Raw genomic sequence first — 16,611 nt, 5'->3', positions numbered from 1 at the left:
CCAGACAGTGGGGTTATAGTTTTCTGCCTGCACCTTTCCTACCTCTGCCCACACCTACCACTCACCCCCCAAACTCCTGACTCTACCACACACACATATATCTCATGAGTTCTCTTTGGTGGTAGTGTGATTTTAGTAAACTTGTCCTCTCTCTCTTGGGTTTAGAGTTCCAAGCAGCATCTTTTTTGTATTACAGCATTTACCCCTCTGCTGTTATTCTTTGTTTACAAGTCTAATTTCCCTACTAGGCTTAATTCATCTTTATATGCTGAGCACCTAGCAGGGGGCCTGGCACATAGTAGGTGCTTCATAATGCTTTGTGAAGGAATGAGTGAATACTTTGGAATGGGACTAATCAAAATAGTCTTCTGAGTGTCATCTTGGGGAGGACTTGTCCAGGACACAGAGTTTCTTGAACTTCTCGAAACTGAGGTTTCATAGTATGATCTATAGACAGAGGTCATGGCCTAGGTGAATCCTGTTCTTAAATCCAGAGTTATGCAGTCATCAGAAGAAAATTCTAATCAAGAGCTACTCTACAAAAGAAGAATACATTTGATACTCTAGTTTTACCCATCGAACAGAATTTAGTTATTCTTAGAACTTAGAGGGGAAAGGTGGGGAAATGAATCCAATGTGTATTAAAATGTCTGGTGTACCAGCTGCTGTGCTAGATCTTTTACAAAAATTCTCATTTAATTCTCACAATCAGGAAAGGAGGTGGCTGTTAGAGTCTTCGTGTGGTAAATGAGAAAAGTGAAGCAACAAAGGCTTAGCTTGTTACTGGCAGGGTCAGAACTAGAAGGTAGTTCTCCTGGGCCCCAGGGCAGGGCTACTTCCCCTCCTGGCTGCTCTTTCATTGCCCACTCCCATACCCTTCCCTTTGTGGAACTAAAGGACCAAGTTTGGGTTGCTGAGGGGGGTCAGGCATACCTCCTGTTCCCAGGGGAGGTTTTCCTTTAGGTGGTTAACAGGAGCAGGTATGGAGTAAATGGTCTTGGAGTCCTTGTTTGTCTCTTCTGGTTTTGTTCATTTTCTGAAAACTATTTAAGTTGCTACTCTTTGAGTGTTAAGAGCAAATATAGTATAGTTTCTTAATAATAATATGTTAATAAGAACATAGAGGGAAAAACTCTACTACCCATGAAACTGTCAGCAGCAGAGAGGTAGAAGCATAGGGAACTCTCACTTTCTGTTACATAATTCTGTAATGTGTGTTTTTTTAGTAAGCATATTCTGCCTTTATAATCAGAAAGATTATGTATTTGTAAAGATTTTTAAAAAATCCTCCACCAAACAGTCAAAAACCTAGTGCTTTTCAGGTTTCACCAGAGAGCCAAGTAGAGCTGAAAGTGCTTGTCTTTCGCATCCTGGGGATCTTGGACCCCAAGGGGTTGAGAGTCTAGGGTGTTAGGGGAGAGCAGGATACTCAGGATGTGTCTAAGAAATACAAAATACAGTGAGTACATCAGGCCTGCCTCTGCAACTTTGAGCGTGCCTGTCAGTCTCTCTGGGCCTCATTTTTTGGGGTTTTTTTTTTTTTTTTTTTTGAGACAGTCTTGCTCTGTTGCCCTGGTTAGAGTGCCGTGGCATCAGCCTAACTCATAGCAACCTCAAACTCCTGGGCTCTAGCAATCTTTCTGCCTCAGCCTCCCGAGTAGCTGGGACTACAGGCATGTGCCACCATGCCCCCCTGATTTTTTCTATATTTTTTAGCTGTCCAAATCATTTCTTTCTATTTTTAGTAGAGACAGGGTCTCACTCTTGCTCAGGCTGGTCTTGAACTCCTGACCTTGAGCGATCCTCCCACCTCAGCCTCCCAGAGTGCTAGGATTACAGGCGTGAGCCACCGCGCCTGGCCTGGGCCTCATTTTTGTATTCAATTATAAATGAGTGTTAGACTCTAATCTCTGAGATACCTTGTAGGGGTCTCATGTTCTATGACTCTGTCATTCTGGACATAGAGTCTATAAATATCCAGGAGAACAGAAAAGGAATTAGGAACATCAGGGAGGCACTGTCAGGAATAGCCCCTAAAGAAAGTAGGGTAGGAGGGTCTCTTGGGCCTGGATAAAAGTAGGCACAATAAGGTCAGTGGGTTCTAGAAGCAGAGTCCTTGCTGGAGAATCACTGGAAATGAAGGAGATAAAATTGAATGAAAAATATAGTTGGTAGAAAATCTTTGAAAGCTCAAAGAACCTTAAGGAAAAAATTTGTCCAGTAAAGCATCTGAAAAGCTTATGCAGTATGAAGTTTCTCATGCCTAATCAATGGCATATCGGTTAGAATTAGGTTTTTATTAAAACTGGTATAAGTGGGAAAGAAAGAGAAACTAGTCTAAGGAAGTTTGGATTTTAGACAGGTAGTGGAGATCTACCATAGACTCTTAAGCAGGCAAGGGAAATAATGCAAATGATGTTTGAGAAAGATCTACCCCAGCCCTTTTGTTGAGGGAGACAGAGATCCACTGCTAGGCTCCCAGACTGTTATTTAGCCACCATCACTTACTAGGCACACCGTAACTGTTCAGTAGCATTGTGGTAGGCACTAGATTTGGAGGGTATGTTAAAGTTAAGGAAAACAACAAAGCCCCTCAACCCAACAGTCCAGTAGGAGCTATAGGTTCTTATTTTGTTGGATGACACTCCCTCCCCAGATCTTTTGCAAACAGGAAGAGAGCATTTTCTCTTACTTCCCATCTTCATATGTCGTGTGGCCAGGCTGTTCTGAGTCTGCCCTGCCCCACCCAGAAGCAGTTGACTTCCTGCAAGTGGAAATCTTTTCTCTGTGCTCTGAGATTTGGGGGTGGTAGTGAGATGCCAACATTTACCAGACCTGTGCGGCTTTGTGAGTGCTGTGCTGTGACTAAACAAACTTCATTGAGGGGGTTGAACACCCTGTCCTCTGTGACCCCTCATCTCTACAACTTGCCTCTCTCCCGTAGGGTGTAGATCAAAGCCCAAAGCCTTTAATTATTGGCCCAGAGGAAGATTATGACCCGGGTTATTTCAACAACGAGGTAACGGTTTCCTGGTTTTCTCCTTTCATCATTCTTCTGTCGTACAAGTTGCGCTGGCCTAGAAGCAGTCTGACTAGCACCAGCTGTGAAGGGAACTTGGGGGAGGGAGCCTCAGCTTATAAACCCTGGAAGGTGGATCACATGGGAGCTAAAGTGGAACGGGCTGTGCTGCTGTATGCTGCCTCCGTGCCTCCCAGCCATTCTCGGGCTTCTGCCTTCCAGAGCGACGTCATCTTCCAGGATCTTGAGAAACTGAAGTCACGTCCAGCTCACCTAGGTGTTTTTCTACGTTACATCTTCTCTCAGGCGGACCCCAGTCCACTGGTAAGTCAGAAGTATCAGTCTTGATTGAATGCCTGCTTGGGCTTGGCAGAGAGACTCTCTGGCCTCCATTTCTGCTCTCTAGATGTTGCAAGTCAGATCCATGGGCATAGTCAGGAACTTCAAGGACAGAGACAAAATAGAAAAGAGGGTGACACTTAGGCAGAAGGGTTTCTTCACTTTATGTGACACAGCAGACTACATCAATAGCCTATGGAGGAGTGAGAAGAGCTAGGCCAGGAAAACTATCATTTATTGGTTAGTTTAGGAAGGCTTCTTAGAGAACATGCTCTTTCTAGAGTTTTTTGAATGAAGGAAAATACAGACTGACTACAGAGTTGAGAGAGTGGCCCTACAAGAAGACTTGGCAGAGAGCAAGGTGGTAAAGCATCTTCCATCTGAAGGTGGTGATAAGGAGAAATGTGAGGGGGTGGAGACCAGAGTGCCTGGGACAGTGCTCAGAGTTGGCAGCCTTACCAGTTTCTCTCACTCTTCGCAGCTACTTAGGAAGTAGGGCTGGAGGAGAGAGGTTGATGTTTTGCTCTTCAGGATAAACTTCTTGCCCAAGACATGGACTGCTGTTTTGTCTTTCTGGGGACACCACTATTAGAAGCCAAAGTGAACGTCTGTTTGCTCAGTAGGTATTCATTGAATACCTGTGTGTGAGCCACAGGTGCTGGTGTCTCAGAAGCATTCCTGAATAAAGATGGGGCACATCACAAAGAGAAATAAAATGCGAACCCTTAGGAAACAGTATGTAAATAAGTACAGAACACAAGTAAAATATCAAGTGTGGAGAAGATACAGAGTTGAGGAGCAATGACTCTGAGGATGTGCGTGTGGGAAAGGGGGTGGGATTATTTTACCACAGGTTTCTGAAACATTCTAACCCAGGATTTCTCACCCTCAGCCCGTTAGCATTTTGAACTGAAGAATTGGTTGTTGTGATAGAGTGTGCATTTTGGGATATTTGGCTGCATCACTGGACTCTACCCACTAGCTGCCAGTAGCACCTCACTGGCGCAGTAGTGGTGACAACTAAAAATGTCTCCAGATATTGCCAAATGTTCCCTCGGGGTCAAAGTCACCCCCGGTTGAGAATCACTGCTCTAACCCAGTTTGTCTCTCCTCTTAGCTTTTTTACTTGTGTGTAGAAGTTTATCAGCAGACAAACCCTAAGGAGTCTCGAAGCTTGGGAAAAGACATCTGGAATATTTTCCTAGAGAAAAATGCGGTAAGGCAGTTGTAGATTGCATTGTAGTTTCATTACACTCTTTGAACCACTCTGAGGCAGAGAAAAATGAAGCAAAACATTCAGACCAAGTGGAGACAGGTTCTTAAAGAGAAGTCCAGGCTGAGAGATTCTGCTTCCAGCTCTACTCCCAAAAGATTGACCTCCTCTCTATACCTCTTTGGTTCCACATGTAGAGTACACATTGCCTCTCTCCAAATTGTTTGGAGAAATAAAGAAATTGTACCAAATTCTCATTGCTTTTCCCTGAATCAGCGCCCTAGTTCCCCACAACCCTCCCTGCCTCCCACATCCCTGGGATAAAGAAACAGGTTCGGAGACATCCGATGATCTAGATCAAGGAGGCAAGAGGAGAATCCCGTTTTCTGCAGCTCAGCCTGACTTGCTATTACTGCCCAAAGGCAGGAGTCAGAGGCCGAAGACCCCACAGTATCTGGGATGGATAGCACTCTGTGCGTCTGTACATAGTTCCCAAGATTGGGTCAGGAATCCCACTGACAAGAGCACTTCTGCCTGCAGAGGGCAGTTCGCATCCCAGACTTTCTAATCTGATCAACTCAGCTAATTCCAAGGTGATATTATTCTTCTAGCAGTAAGCTGCTAGGGCTAATAAGGTTGGGAAAAATTGATTTTTCTCAGGATTTTTTATTTGCCTTCTTAAATGGGTATTGAGTAAGGAGGTTAGAGCTGCCAGTTGTTCTCTGTTGGTTGTTATGGAACCACCCCAATATTGAGGTGTCAGAGACTCATAAAGCCAAAAACCAGAACACTATGCTAACTGTAAGACTAGGTGACATAAGGCCAGTTTGCCCTTGGGAGTAAAGAGGAGGGGAAATACATCAAATAGACTAATAAAGGTTTTTTTCTTGCTGCTAACTTAACACCAGTCCACTTTTTAGAACAACATGCCCATTCCATGCACCCTGTGACCTTGAAATAAGAGTGGAAAAACTGCATGTGCCAACCTCAGAATATAGTCCCAGCTTGCACTGTAACCTCAGAGTCCATTTCCCAAAACTCTTAGCCTAGAATTCAGATGTACAGTTGGAAAAAGATGGGAGGAGTGTGGGTAGATGTAGGCAAAAAAAGGTAAGAAGTTAGTGTTGCTAAGCCCTCCTCACCCTGCACGTGTCAGTCTCCCTGGAGTGTGCCAACCTCACCACTTCTGCCTCGCTCTTCTGTTTCCAGCCTCTGAGAGTGAAGATCCCTGAGATGTTACAGGCTGAAATTGGTAAGTTGGCTCATTGGTCAGTCTCCTGTTGGCATCCTGGTTGTCCTGAGCTCTCAGGAGGCTCCAGAGGACAGAGGGGACATAGTCCCTGTCATTGGGCAACCATCCTCTAATAGAAGAAAAGAACACTGCCCAGTAGCTTATGGTCATGCATAAATGGGACAGACCCTTTCCAGGAGCTCACTCTGCCTGGTGGAGCTTGTCATGGAAGACACTGGACTTGAAGTTAGGAGATTTGGGCTCATTTCTGCCAGTCCTCCTCTCTGGGCCTCAGTTGGCTTATCTGGACAAAGAGGAAATTGGATTTGATAAGCCAGGTCAGTCATCAGAATCCCTCTTTTAAAAAATACAAAAACCAGAGCATCACTCCATCCCACCTAGAGTCAGAATCCCCAGTGTGGTTTGTTGGGGGATGCAGGGGTTGTTTTGTTTTTGAGACAAGGTCTCACTCTATTGTCCAGGCTGGAGTACAGTAGCATCATTGTAGCTCACTGCAACCTCAAACTCCCACCTCAGCCTCCAGAGTAGCTGGGACTACAGGCACACACCACCACACCCACTTACTTTTTTTCTTTTGTAGAGATGAGGTATTGCTTTGTTGCTCAGGCTGATCTCAGCCTCCCAAAGTACTAGGATTATAGGCCTGAGCCACCAAGCCTAACCCTGTTTTTGTTTTTATAAGTTCCTTACTAGTACTGATAGCAGCTGGTCCAGAGTGAGGACCCAGTGAACTAGATAATTGCCTAGCTCCCTTCTAATTCTAATCACAAGTAGAAGAATTAAGGGGAAGCAGTCTAAGGTGGATATCAGCCTGAGAATCTAATCACATGCAGCTTTTTAGAGGACAGTAGTTGAAAAGAGACAATTTATGGGCACATGCAACAGGGAGGAGAGCTTACAGGCATAGGCGATAGGTGAGCAGAGCTTGTTCAAAAGCAAAGAGAGAACCAGCTGCCCTCAGGGACTTGGCCTAGCCTGGTTGGAACTAGATGCAGGGACAGGAGAGACATCTTTCGATTTCTGCTGGAGAGTTTGGGTTTCATGGAATGTGAAGTGCTTGCCTTTTTTAGCCTTGTGAGCTGGCTCTGGGGCTTAAAGAGGAAGGAATGAGCCTCTCAGAGGTCTGTACTTCTATGTCATAGAACAGCACTTGGACACATCCGCTGTGAGGGGCTTTAGTATTTCTTCTCTTAATGGAGCATAGAACATCCAGAAGATGTTTTTGTCCTTGCCTTGGGCCTTGGACATCAGGATTCCAGTCCTGAATTCAGGAATGACGGGGGAGGTCCAGGCCTCTATTTCCTTTAGGGTAACGGAGCAGAAAGCCAGCCTCTCCTCCCAGTGTCATGGGAACTGAAATGCCTTGAGATGCTCAGCAGAAGTGACTGCCACCCCCCCCACCCACCCCCGCTGCCAACGACCCACCCGTTCTGCTTTCTCTGGGCTTCTACTACAGACTCACGCCTGCGGAACAGTGAGGACGCCCGCAGCATTCTCTGTGAAGCTCAGGAGGCAGCTATGCCCGAGATCCAGGAGCAGATTCACGACTACAGGTTGCCCAGCTCCCTGCCTTCCTAGTCTCTGCTTGCACCTCTGCCCCTTGGCCCTTTCTCGTTCCCTCTGTGAGTGTGTGTACCTCTTGTTATGTGTGTTTGTTTGCCTATTTCTGGGTTTCCACCTGTTGAGTGTTTGTGTGTACATTTATTAATATTTCTCTCTCTGTGCTTCTGTTGTTTAGAACGAAGCGCACCCTGGGGCTGGGCAGCTTATATGGTGAGAATGACTTGCTGGACCTGGATGGGGACCCTCTCCGAGAGCGACAAGTGGCCGAGAAGCAGCTGGCTGCCCTTGGGGATATTTTGTGAGTCTTCAGTTCTGCTCCTGCGTTCTAAACATGCCAAACAGCTTGACATATTTGTGGGTCTGTTTTCGAGACTTTCCCCCCTTCCACTTCTTGCCTGATTCTCCTTCCCCTGAAAGATGGGGAGAGTTGTGCCCTCCGCTGCATCTCTCATGCTGAGAAGCTGCCCCTGCTCAAGGGAGCTGTGGAGCCGGGAGCTCCTGACAGTCATTTGGTGGTTGAGACAGACCCTGGGTTCTAGGATCCTGTGAGCTTTCTGCTCCCCCCTTCTAGCCCGCTTCCTGATCTTGCTGCCTCCAAGACCCTATCTGAGGCTAAGAGTGAGACCAGCGCTATCAGTGTCCAGTGGATAAAGTTCCTTCAGGAGGCAGCTACTGGCTTGAGAGAAATTGAACCATCTTTTATTAATCACATCAGAAAACTAAACTAGCCCAGCTTATGAAGGAGCTCCTGGCATAGGAGCTTTGTAATGCTTTTCTAGTCCCATTTTCTAAGGCATCACAGGCACCTGGGATGCAAGTCCCAACCTTACAGACTTTGTGGGGACATTTCCGGGCTTAGAAGCAGTTTTTCACCCAGTACTGCTTCTTGTGAGTAGTTATATGACCTTGGTAAAGCCATTTCTTACAAGAATTGGACTAGATGATCTTGGTAGTCTCTGTTAACACTGATAATTCAACTTGGCAAATATTTATGGCCTTCCTAGTAAGTGTCAAACGCTGTTCTGCATCAAATACTCTTGGGGCACATTAGTAAACAAAGCAACTCTTCCCCTTGTGGAGCTTACATCATAGTGGGAGGAGACAGCAGTATATAATAAATGAGTAAGTTATGTAGTAGATTAGAAGTAATGAATGCTGGGGGAGAAAATAGAGCAGGATGAGGAGGCTCAGGAGCACCAGAGCCAGTCCGTTGCAATTTTAAATAGGGTGGTCCAGGCAAGCCACATGGAAAAAGTAACATTTGAGCAATTGAAGAAAGTAGGAGAGTTATCCTTGAAGACATCTAGGGGAAGAACATTCCAGGTAGAGTAAACAGCCAAGGCAAAGTAAGAACGCGCTTGACATATTTGAGGAACAGTGAGGAACAGTGAGACCCACATAGCAAGAGCAGAGTGAGAAAGTAAGTAATGAAGTCAGAGCGACAACAGGAAGGGCGGCCACACAGGGCCTGTAAGGGCTGTGGTCTTTTGCTCTCAGTGAGCTGGGGAGCCTTTGGAGCTGTGGAGACTAGATTGTGGGTGGAGAGGGTGGGAGAGCAAGGGAGGTTCCAAACAGGGAGGTCAGTTGGAGGCTGTGTGGGAGTCCACGCGGAAGATGATAGGGGCTTAGACCAGAGCAGTAGCAGAGAAAGTGGTGAAGCGGGGTCAGTTCTAGTTATATTTTGACTGTAGAGCCAACAGAGATCCTAAAAATTTGAGTGTAGGGTACAGGGAAGTTTCCTCTAGGGTGTTTTTTTTTTAACCTAAGCTACTAAAAGGATGAAGATGCCATCAATCAAGATAGGGCTGATTGCATGGGGAGCAGTTCTGTGGTGGGAAGTCAAGGGCTCAGTTTTGGACATGTTGAATTTGAGTTCCCTTTTAGACATCAAAGTGGAGATGTAACAGTCAGCTGCATATACGAATCTAACATTTGACAAGAGATCTGGGCTAGAGATCAGACTAGATGAGATCACACAGAAAGTGTATGCTTTGAAAACTTAACCCTCTGACCTTTAGCCAAGCCCAGTGTCTTTCTGGGCCTTAGTTTCCCTAGCAGTCAGATAGCATTAACCACCCCAACCACTTCAGGGTTGGAGGCAGGACCCATCTGAATCTATTTTGAGACCGTAGGCACCAGAAGTATATGAGATTATTACTGACAGCATAGGCATCCCACTTACAGTGGTTTTTATTTAAAGCAGTGAAGTTTTGGTCTCATAAAATGGGGATATAATACTTTCTCATGGGTTATTTTGAGAATTAGATGGGCTAATAGGTGTAAATAGCTTAGAATAATGCCTGGCCTATAGAAAACACTCAAATATTAGTTGTTACCATTTACCTCTTATAAATAGGTTTCTTTGGATTTGACCTCAAGGTATCTTTGCTTCCTCACCTCTTTCCTCAGTGTCAGCCCTTCTGATTCATTCCTGGGTGGATACGAAAGGGAGCCTCTTCCTCCATAATAACTTCAGACACTGAAACAGATGGCAAGCACATTCCCCTTCCTGTTAGCTAGAAGGACATCTTCATCATCATCATCATAACTCTGCTAATTGAGTCCCTCAAGGGAGTAAGAACTCTCACCTCCTGAGCCCCAAGCTGGCTCCAGAGCTGTGACCAAGAGTCTTAAGTCTGACATTTTATCATACTCCTGCCCTTCTCCCCGACCAGCCCTCCCTTCCTCTAAGAAAGAATTTACCCTCCTCCCAGCCTCTGCCCGGGCGATGAGCCTCTGTCTTTGCAGTCTGAGTCATCTGTTTTTTCTTTTGTTCCAGGTCCAAGTACGAGGAAGACAGAAGGTGAGTGAGTCCATGGTATGGTTCATTTGCAGCTTTCAAGGTGGGAAGGAGTGGGGTTGAGCTACTGTGGTTTCCAATTCCTCCAATCAAGGGGAGTCCCTAGCATTGTAGGACCATGTGGGACCATGGTTCATAGAAGTTTAGTTCCCAGGGGTCTGTGTAACCATAATACATAGGGCTCATGAGGTCCAGGCCCACGGTGCTCAGGGATCACTGCCTGGGGATGTGGGTCTGCCCCTCAATGGGAAGAGACCAAGCTGCCATCACTCCTAACATTCCCATACCTGGCTTCCTTTTCTTTACCCAAATGAGCCCTTTGTCTCCCTTCCCATTTCTTTCCCTTAAACCACTTAAAGTAATAACCGTGATAGTAAAATCAGCCTGTGTTAGTTGGCGCCTACAGAGGAGAACTGGGATGCAACACAGTTCCTCTCTTGGCAAATATTATGATTTTTTTTTTTTTTTTTTTTTTTTTTTTGCAGCCTATGTACTTATCTCATTGTTTCTCTTCAGCCAAGGCTAAAATGAGTCTACATTCCCTGAGCACTCATGCTTAATAAGGGAGAGAAGATGGGTTGGAAGTCTGTTTAAAAGGGGAATAAAGCCAGGACTGAAGCTTTGCTACATTGAATCCACAAAGTGGATAATCTATCTATTGAATTGTGGGCCAAGCATATTTTTAAACACAGAGCTCTGGTCAGTTTCATCTGTGGCAGTTAGAAGCTACTTGACAGCTCCTTTCCATCTCTTTTTCTCTTTGTACTTAGAGATGGGAGACTGGTGAAGGCAGTATACCTTGGCAGAGGTTGGCATTTGTCCCCTCCCCTTGTTATCCCACACCCACACGTATGCCTGAGGATATTAGCTATAGACCAGCCAGTCCTCCAGGTCTGCCCATGGCTTGACCATTCAGAGAATTGTTTGCTTATGTTTTAGGGAATTGGCGTGTCTTTCCACTGAGCATCATCCACTCACTGGGAAGAGCTGTGCTTAGGGAAAGAAGATTTCTTCTGGGAGTCATGCCAGCCAAGACTTTTAGCCAGCTTTTGCCTGCTGTCCCATTTGATTATTCCAGACTTCCCTTTGAAAAGGGGTAGTTTGACCCATAAGTGCCTCTTCCCTACTCTACTGGGTGATGGTGATGAGATTGTCTGGAGCAGGGTTTTGGCCCTTCACGTGCTGCAGGAAAGCTAACTTGAGCTTTCTAATTCATGACTCTGTTCATCTCTTACAGTGCCCCAATGGACTTTGCCCTCAATACCTACATGAGCCATGCTGGGATCCATCTTCGAGACACACGACTTTCCAACACAGCTGAAAAGGCCCAATCTGCTCCTGACAAGGACAAGTGGCTACCCTTTTTCCCTAAGACCAAGAAGGTGACAGAGCTACCCTAGAAAATATCTTCTCTCGGTGCAGTTCTCTGTGCTGAAGTAGACTATGAAAGCCATTTTGCAGCTATCTAGCTACACCCATCCACCTTTGGATGTGGAGTCAGTCAGAACACCCAGGCTAGAGCAGCTCTCTCTCCCTTCCTCCAAGCCCAGGCCAGACATGAACGTGCTCGTTAGCACGTCAACTTTGGCAGTTATTTGCTTAGGGCCAGTCCTGAGGGCAGTGGCAGAGTTAATTAGCAGCCACATCTGGGTACCAGGACCTCCTCTAAACCCCAGTGTCTTCTGTCTTAGCAGAGCAGCAATTCCAAGAAAGAAAAGGATGCCTTGGAGGACAAGAAGCGAAACCCCATCCTCAAATACATTGGGAAGCCCAAAAGCTCTTCTCAGAGCAGTGAGTATTTGGGGAGCAACAGCCATAGAAATTCCTTGGACAGGGACCTCAGCCCTTTCACATACCAATATGTTGGCAGAATGCTTTCCTGCATTTCTGGGAACCACAGGCCCAAACTCTGAGCCTGCAGGTTCCTCTCACTACTGCCGCTTTCACCCCTGGCCAAACCGAGTGCAGGCTCGTTGAGGTATAAGTGAGTGTTTCAGAGCCAGGGAAGCTGTGACAGTCCCTGGATCTTAATCTAGGAACCCAGGACCAGTTGTAGCTACTGACCAGCTATGCAGAGGAACATTTCAACCTTGGCAAAGATTAGCCTGTGGACAGTAAATGGCCCCTTCACCTTCGCCTGTGGGATTCATCCATATGCCTGCAGTCCTGTGTGTTGGAAGCAATTATAGGTCCTTGATGGGGGTTTGAGTCACTATTAAGTAAAACTCAGCAGATGGGGGGCAGGTTTGGGACCCAGAGGTTTCCCTAATGCCATCAGTAAGCCAAAACTCAATTGATCCTATCACTGATCTCTTCCCAGCTACGTGTCGTTTGTCTGGAAGTTGTTGCTGGCCCCTCCCAGTCAGTATCTAAGTCCCCGCTTAGATCTGAAATTGGTGCACTGGAGGAGGGAGAAGGAAGGGACTCTTCTAGATCAGCCTTGATTTTTGCTACTACCTTTTCATTTCTGGCTTGATGTAATTTTTATTTTGACTCTTGAAACATTAATTTGACTTTTCATGGTTTACTTTTGTTTTTGTTTGTTTTTCTTTTAGCATTTCATATTCCCTTGTCCCCTGTGGAAGGTAAAAGGACCATTTTCTTTGGGTTTGTCTTTGCATTAGCACTGAGTTTCCATCTCTCAAATCTTGTCTTCTCTTTTCCTTCTTCATCTTCTCCTATCCTGTTCCTCTTTCCTTCCTTTCTTCTCTCCATTTCTCTTATGTGTTCCTCCTTGTTGCTCAAGCTGCTCTGCAACACAAACCCCTGGGGGGTGACTACCATCCTTACGCTAAATATGAGACCTTGCCAGCCTGACCCAGGGTTCTCATGGGGCAGGGACCCTCCTCCCACAGGTAGAACTCTTTCTAGATTCTGGCAAAGGTCAGCCTTCAAGTTCTCTGGCAATTTTTCCACAGCTTGAGGCCTTTCTCTATAATTTGGTCACCTCTCCGTGAATGAGATTCCAAAATTCAGGGTTCTGTATAACTGAAGGAAGCCCTCACAAATTGAATTATCCTCCAGAAGCACAAACACCTCGGAGTTTTATTTTCAATTGAAATAATAAAAATCTTCATTTTTAAAGGTTTGTTTTTAGTAAATCGTGATTTCTAAACAGTTTTTCTTTTGAGTATTTTTGTCTGTATTATCTACTTTGCCTAAGCCCTTCAGTGTAGCACCTCTATCTCTTTTGACTCTTAACTGCCAGCACTGTATAACCATAGCAGTAAAAAAAGAGTGAGCCTAAGTGTATATTAGAGGACTTAATACCTTCCAGAATCTAGATATTAAAAAAATAAATAAGACACACATTAACCTACAAGAAGCCTAGAACCTAGATTGTATGTCACAGAATTGGACAAGTTCATTTCCCATCAGTGAGATCCATATACATAGAATTAAGTGATTAATATTTTCTAGGTTCTACAATAAATAAATAGATTTCAGTGGGAATTATTCTGTTTCAAGAATTCATTTTATGTAAAAGTGGCAATTAAAAATATTACCTTCAGCCAGGCACAATGGCATGCACCTGTAGTCCCAGCTACATGGGAGGCTGAGGCAGGAGGATTGCTTCAGGCCAGGAGTTTGAGGTTGCAGTGCACTATGATTCTGCCTGTAAATAGCCACTGCACTCTAACCTGGGCAACGTAGTGAGATCCCCATCTCCCCCAAAAAATTATCTTCAAAATTATTTTAAAAGTTATTGAACTCGTAGACTTCTTTTTAAAAATTATTGAAAAAAATGTTTATAGAACAATGACAAGAAAAGAATCACCTTGAAATCAAGCCCTTAGTTCTTAACACATGCTTCTCATCTGCCCTGCCAAGAACGATATGAGGCAACAGCAGGCATTAAGAAACTTGAGAGTGGACAGAAGCACCCAAGGTGGGGAGGGAAGGTTGCTGACCCCAGGGCAGGATAAGGATGTGAGTATCCACCAGCTCTTGGAGTCAGATTTTTCCATTGTGATTTCATGATTTGGTTTGGGGTTCTAAAATCCCCAGGACATCAGACAGATCGGTATCCATACCTAAAGATGAAACACCCACCAAAGCTAAAAAGCCTCAATATTGAGAGTTTTTGCCATTTAGGACATCAGCTATTACCCTTCTTGATCAGCCTACAGATTGTTAGTAACATGTAATTTACCTTTATTTAGTCCTATTATCATTCAGAGACTAGCGGAAGAAGAGCAAGAGCTACTAACAAAACTTTATTCTTTTTAAAAATGTGTCCCATCCTACTTGTTTTTCCCCTGTTTCTCTGGGGAATAACTCATTTGGCTACACCAGATTTCAGGACTACACCTGTTTCTTGCCGCAGTTAGGATGTAAACTATGTCCAGAACACAATTGGGCTTTTTTTTTTTTTTTTTGGTAGAAACAGGCCCAGGCTGGAGTGCAATGGACTGATCATAGTTCACTGTAACCTCAAGCTCCTGTGCTCAAGCGATCCTTCTGCCTCAGCCTCCTGAGAAGCTAGGACTACAGGCACACCCCACCACACCCAGCTAATTTTTTTTTTATTATTTTTTGTAGAGACGAGTCTTGCTATGTTGCCCAGGCTGGTCTTGAACTCCTGGCCTCAAGTGTTCCTCCCACCTCAGCCTCCCAGAGTTTTGGGATTATAGGCACAAGCAACCATGCCCAGCCACAACTGGGCATTTTCAAAGTGGCCCATGGGAGAGGGAATAATAGTGAACTCAGTCCAGTGGCTTTCAGTTCTAGGATATTCCCAGTCTCCCACATCATCACCGACCAACACCCTTCAGGACTGCAGCTGCACAGCTGACCCTGAAATCTGCAGTGGCCCCAAGGCCCAGATGCACATTCAGTTTAGGACAGGCAGATCTGGTCCTAATCTCCAACATGGGAGTGATGGTAATAGCCCCTACTCCTAAAGCATACACACAGCCACTTATGCAGTTTTAGAAAAATATTACCTAGCCATCTGCTTAATGTGAAGTTATAGACTTTGAAGAGAGCAGCTAACTGTTTTTCTGTTTTTTCTGGCTTAGAAATTTTCTTACAAAAGTCAGATTTTGAGACACGAAGATTTGTAAGCTTGTGTACATAGATATCAGAATCTCTGAAGTCATGGGCAGAACTCTGTTAGTATGCTTAGGATCAGGGCCCAGACCCCAGGGTATTTATATTGCCTCCCTGGTTCCACTTACCCTTCCCACTGGTCTCAGGCAGAGCAGCATTTCTAGTCCCACCCATGTTCTAATATTGCTGGGCTCAGAGCTGAGCTAGTTGACTTGAAGGTGAGCTCCTCATCTTTCTTCTCTCCTGCTGAGAGCCGCAGTGCCCTGGGTCTGAGCTCTCGTGTCCAGGGTTTCTAAGTGGCATCAACTGTGCCTTTTTACTCCCCCACCTGTCCTCTCTATTTTTTTGAATGAGGACTGTTTTGTCTTAGCTTTGAAAAAGGGCTGGAATTTGAATGTCAGAGAATGATGTCTCCTCTGTTCTGCCTAGGTCCCATCTCATGGTACTAAAGGGTCTGATTCCAAAATGATGGAGGCTGTAAAGATGAAGTTCCAGAAAGAACATGGAGGAGAGTCAGGGAAAAAACAGAAATAATGAGCTCTAAAAGTACTATAAATTTGAGAAATGCCTGATACAATATGGCAGCATGGCCAAATTACATGTAGATGAGTTTTTGGTCTTCCTGGCTATTTTTTTAACCTGCATGTGACTCTTAGGAAAAACCTCATCATGGTTTTCAAGCACAAGTGTCACTGTAATAAAGAATGTGAGAGCCAAAAGAAAGCTCCATAGATGTACTTCCAAACCCTCTCATTTCACACATGAGGAAAGAGTAGACTCAAAGTAGAATGACTGCCCAGGACCACCCAGCATATTCATGGAAGAGCCAGGACTAGAAGCATGTCTCTTGATTCTGGGTCCTATGCTGTTCTTATTCATGCTTGCTCATTACTCTGTCTTCTGGGATAGAGGGGAGTAAGGGTCTGAGACATCATCCCTGAACAGAAAGCGTAGTATCCTTCACTTTCTTTTTGCTTCCAGTCAAACCAGGCAACGTGAGGAACATCATTCAGCACTTTGAGAACAGCCAGCAGTATGATGCCCCAGAACCTGGGACACAGCGACTCTCAACAGGAAGCTTTCCCGAGGACCTGCTGGACAGTGACAGGTAGCAGTGGCTGGATGGGGCTTGCCAGCTGCCCGAGGAGGGGAACATGGGAGAGTTTGGCACTGGGATTTAATTCCAGCTACTTCACCCTTCTCCACTAGACTACAGGGCTCCCACTATAGAACTTCCTCCCCTGCCCCAACATCTTCAGATGACACATTAAGTATTGATAATCAGGCCAGTGGAAGAGCAAGCAGATCCCCTGACCTTCCAACCCAGGAAGCACATGCTTTTAGAATCTGCTTTGGAATCATCCCTTGAATAC

The 16,611-nt window shown here is 45.3% G+C and overlaps 1 protein-coding gene across 11 annotated transcripts in view; it reads left to right on the top strand.

Annotated features, from left to right (window-relative positions):
- Positions 1-16,611, top strand: part of ARHGEF11 (Rho guanine nucleotide exchange factor 11) — a 108,079-nt gene that overhangs the window by 75,271 nt on the left and 16,197 nt on the right. For 5 of the 11 annotated variants that reach the window (XM_045545430.1, XM_045545434.1, XM_045545438.1 and 2 more), the window contains 11 exons: positions 2,945-3,019; positions 3,242-3,343; positions 4,476-4,574; positions 5,781-5,823; positions 7,280-7,376; positions 7,562-7,684; positions 10,166-10,189; positions 11,424-11,568; positions 11,878-11,977; positions 12,742-12,771; positions 16,220-16,346. In XM_045545430.1, coding sequence (XP_045401386.1) covers positions 2,945-3,019; positions 3,242-3,343; positions 4,476-4,574; positions 5,781-5,823; positions 7,280-7,376; positions 7,562-7,684; positions 10,166-10,189; positions 11,424-11,568; positions 11,878-11,977; positions 12,742-12,771; positions 16,220-16,346 — 965 coding nt within the window. The remainder of the gene's footprint in view (positions 1-2,944; positions 3,020-3,241; positions 3,344-4,475; positions 4,575-5,780; positions 5,824-7,279; positions 7,377-7,561; positions 7,685-10,165; positions 10,190-11,423; positions 11,569-11,877; positions 11,978-12,741; positions 12,772-16,219; positions 16,347-16,611) is intronic. The other 6 variants (XM_045545440.1, XM_045545439.1, XM_045545431.1 and 3 more) reach the window with 4 other exon arrangements.

Source organism: Lemur catta, chromosome 3 (genome assembly GCF_020740605.2).
Source record: "Lemur catta isolate mLemCat1 chromosome 3, mLemCat1.pri, whole genome shotgun sequence".
Lineage (NCBI taxonomy): Eukaryota > Metazoa > Chordata > Mammalia > Primates > Lemuridae > Lemur > Lemur catta.
The sequence above is the reverse complement of the archived record's forward strand: the minus strand, read 5'-3'. Positions and strand labels throughout refer to the sequence as shown.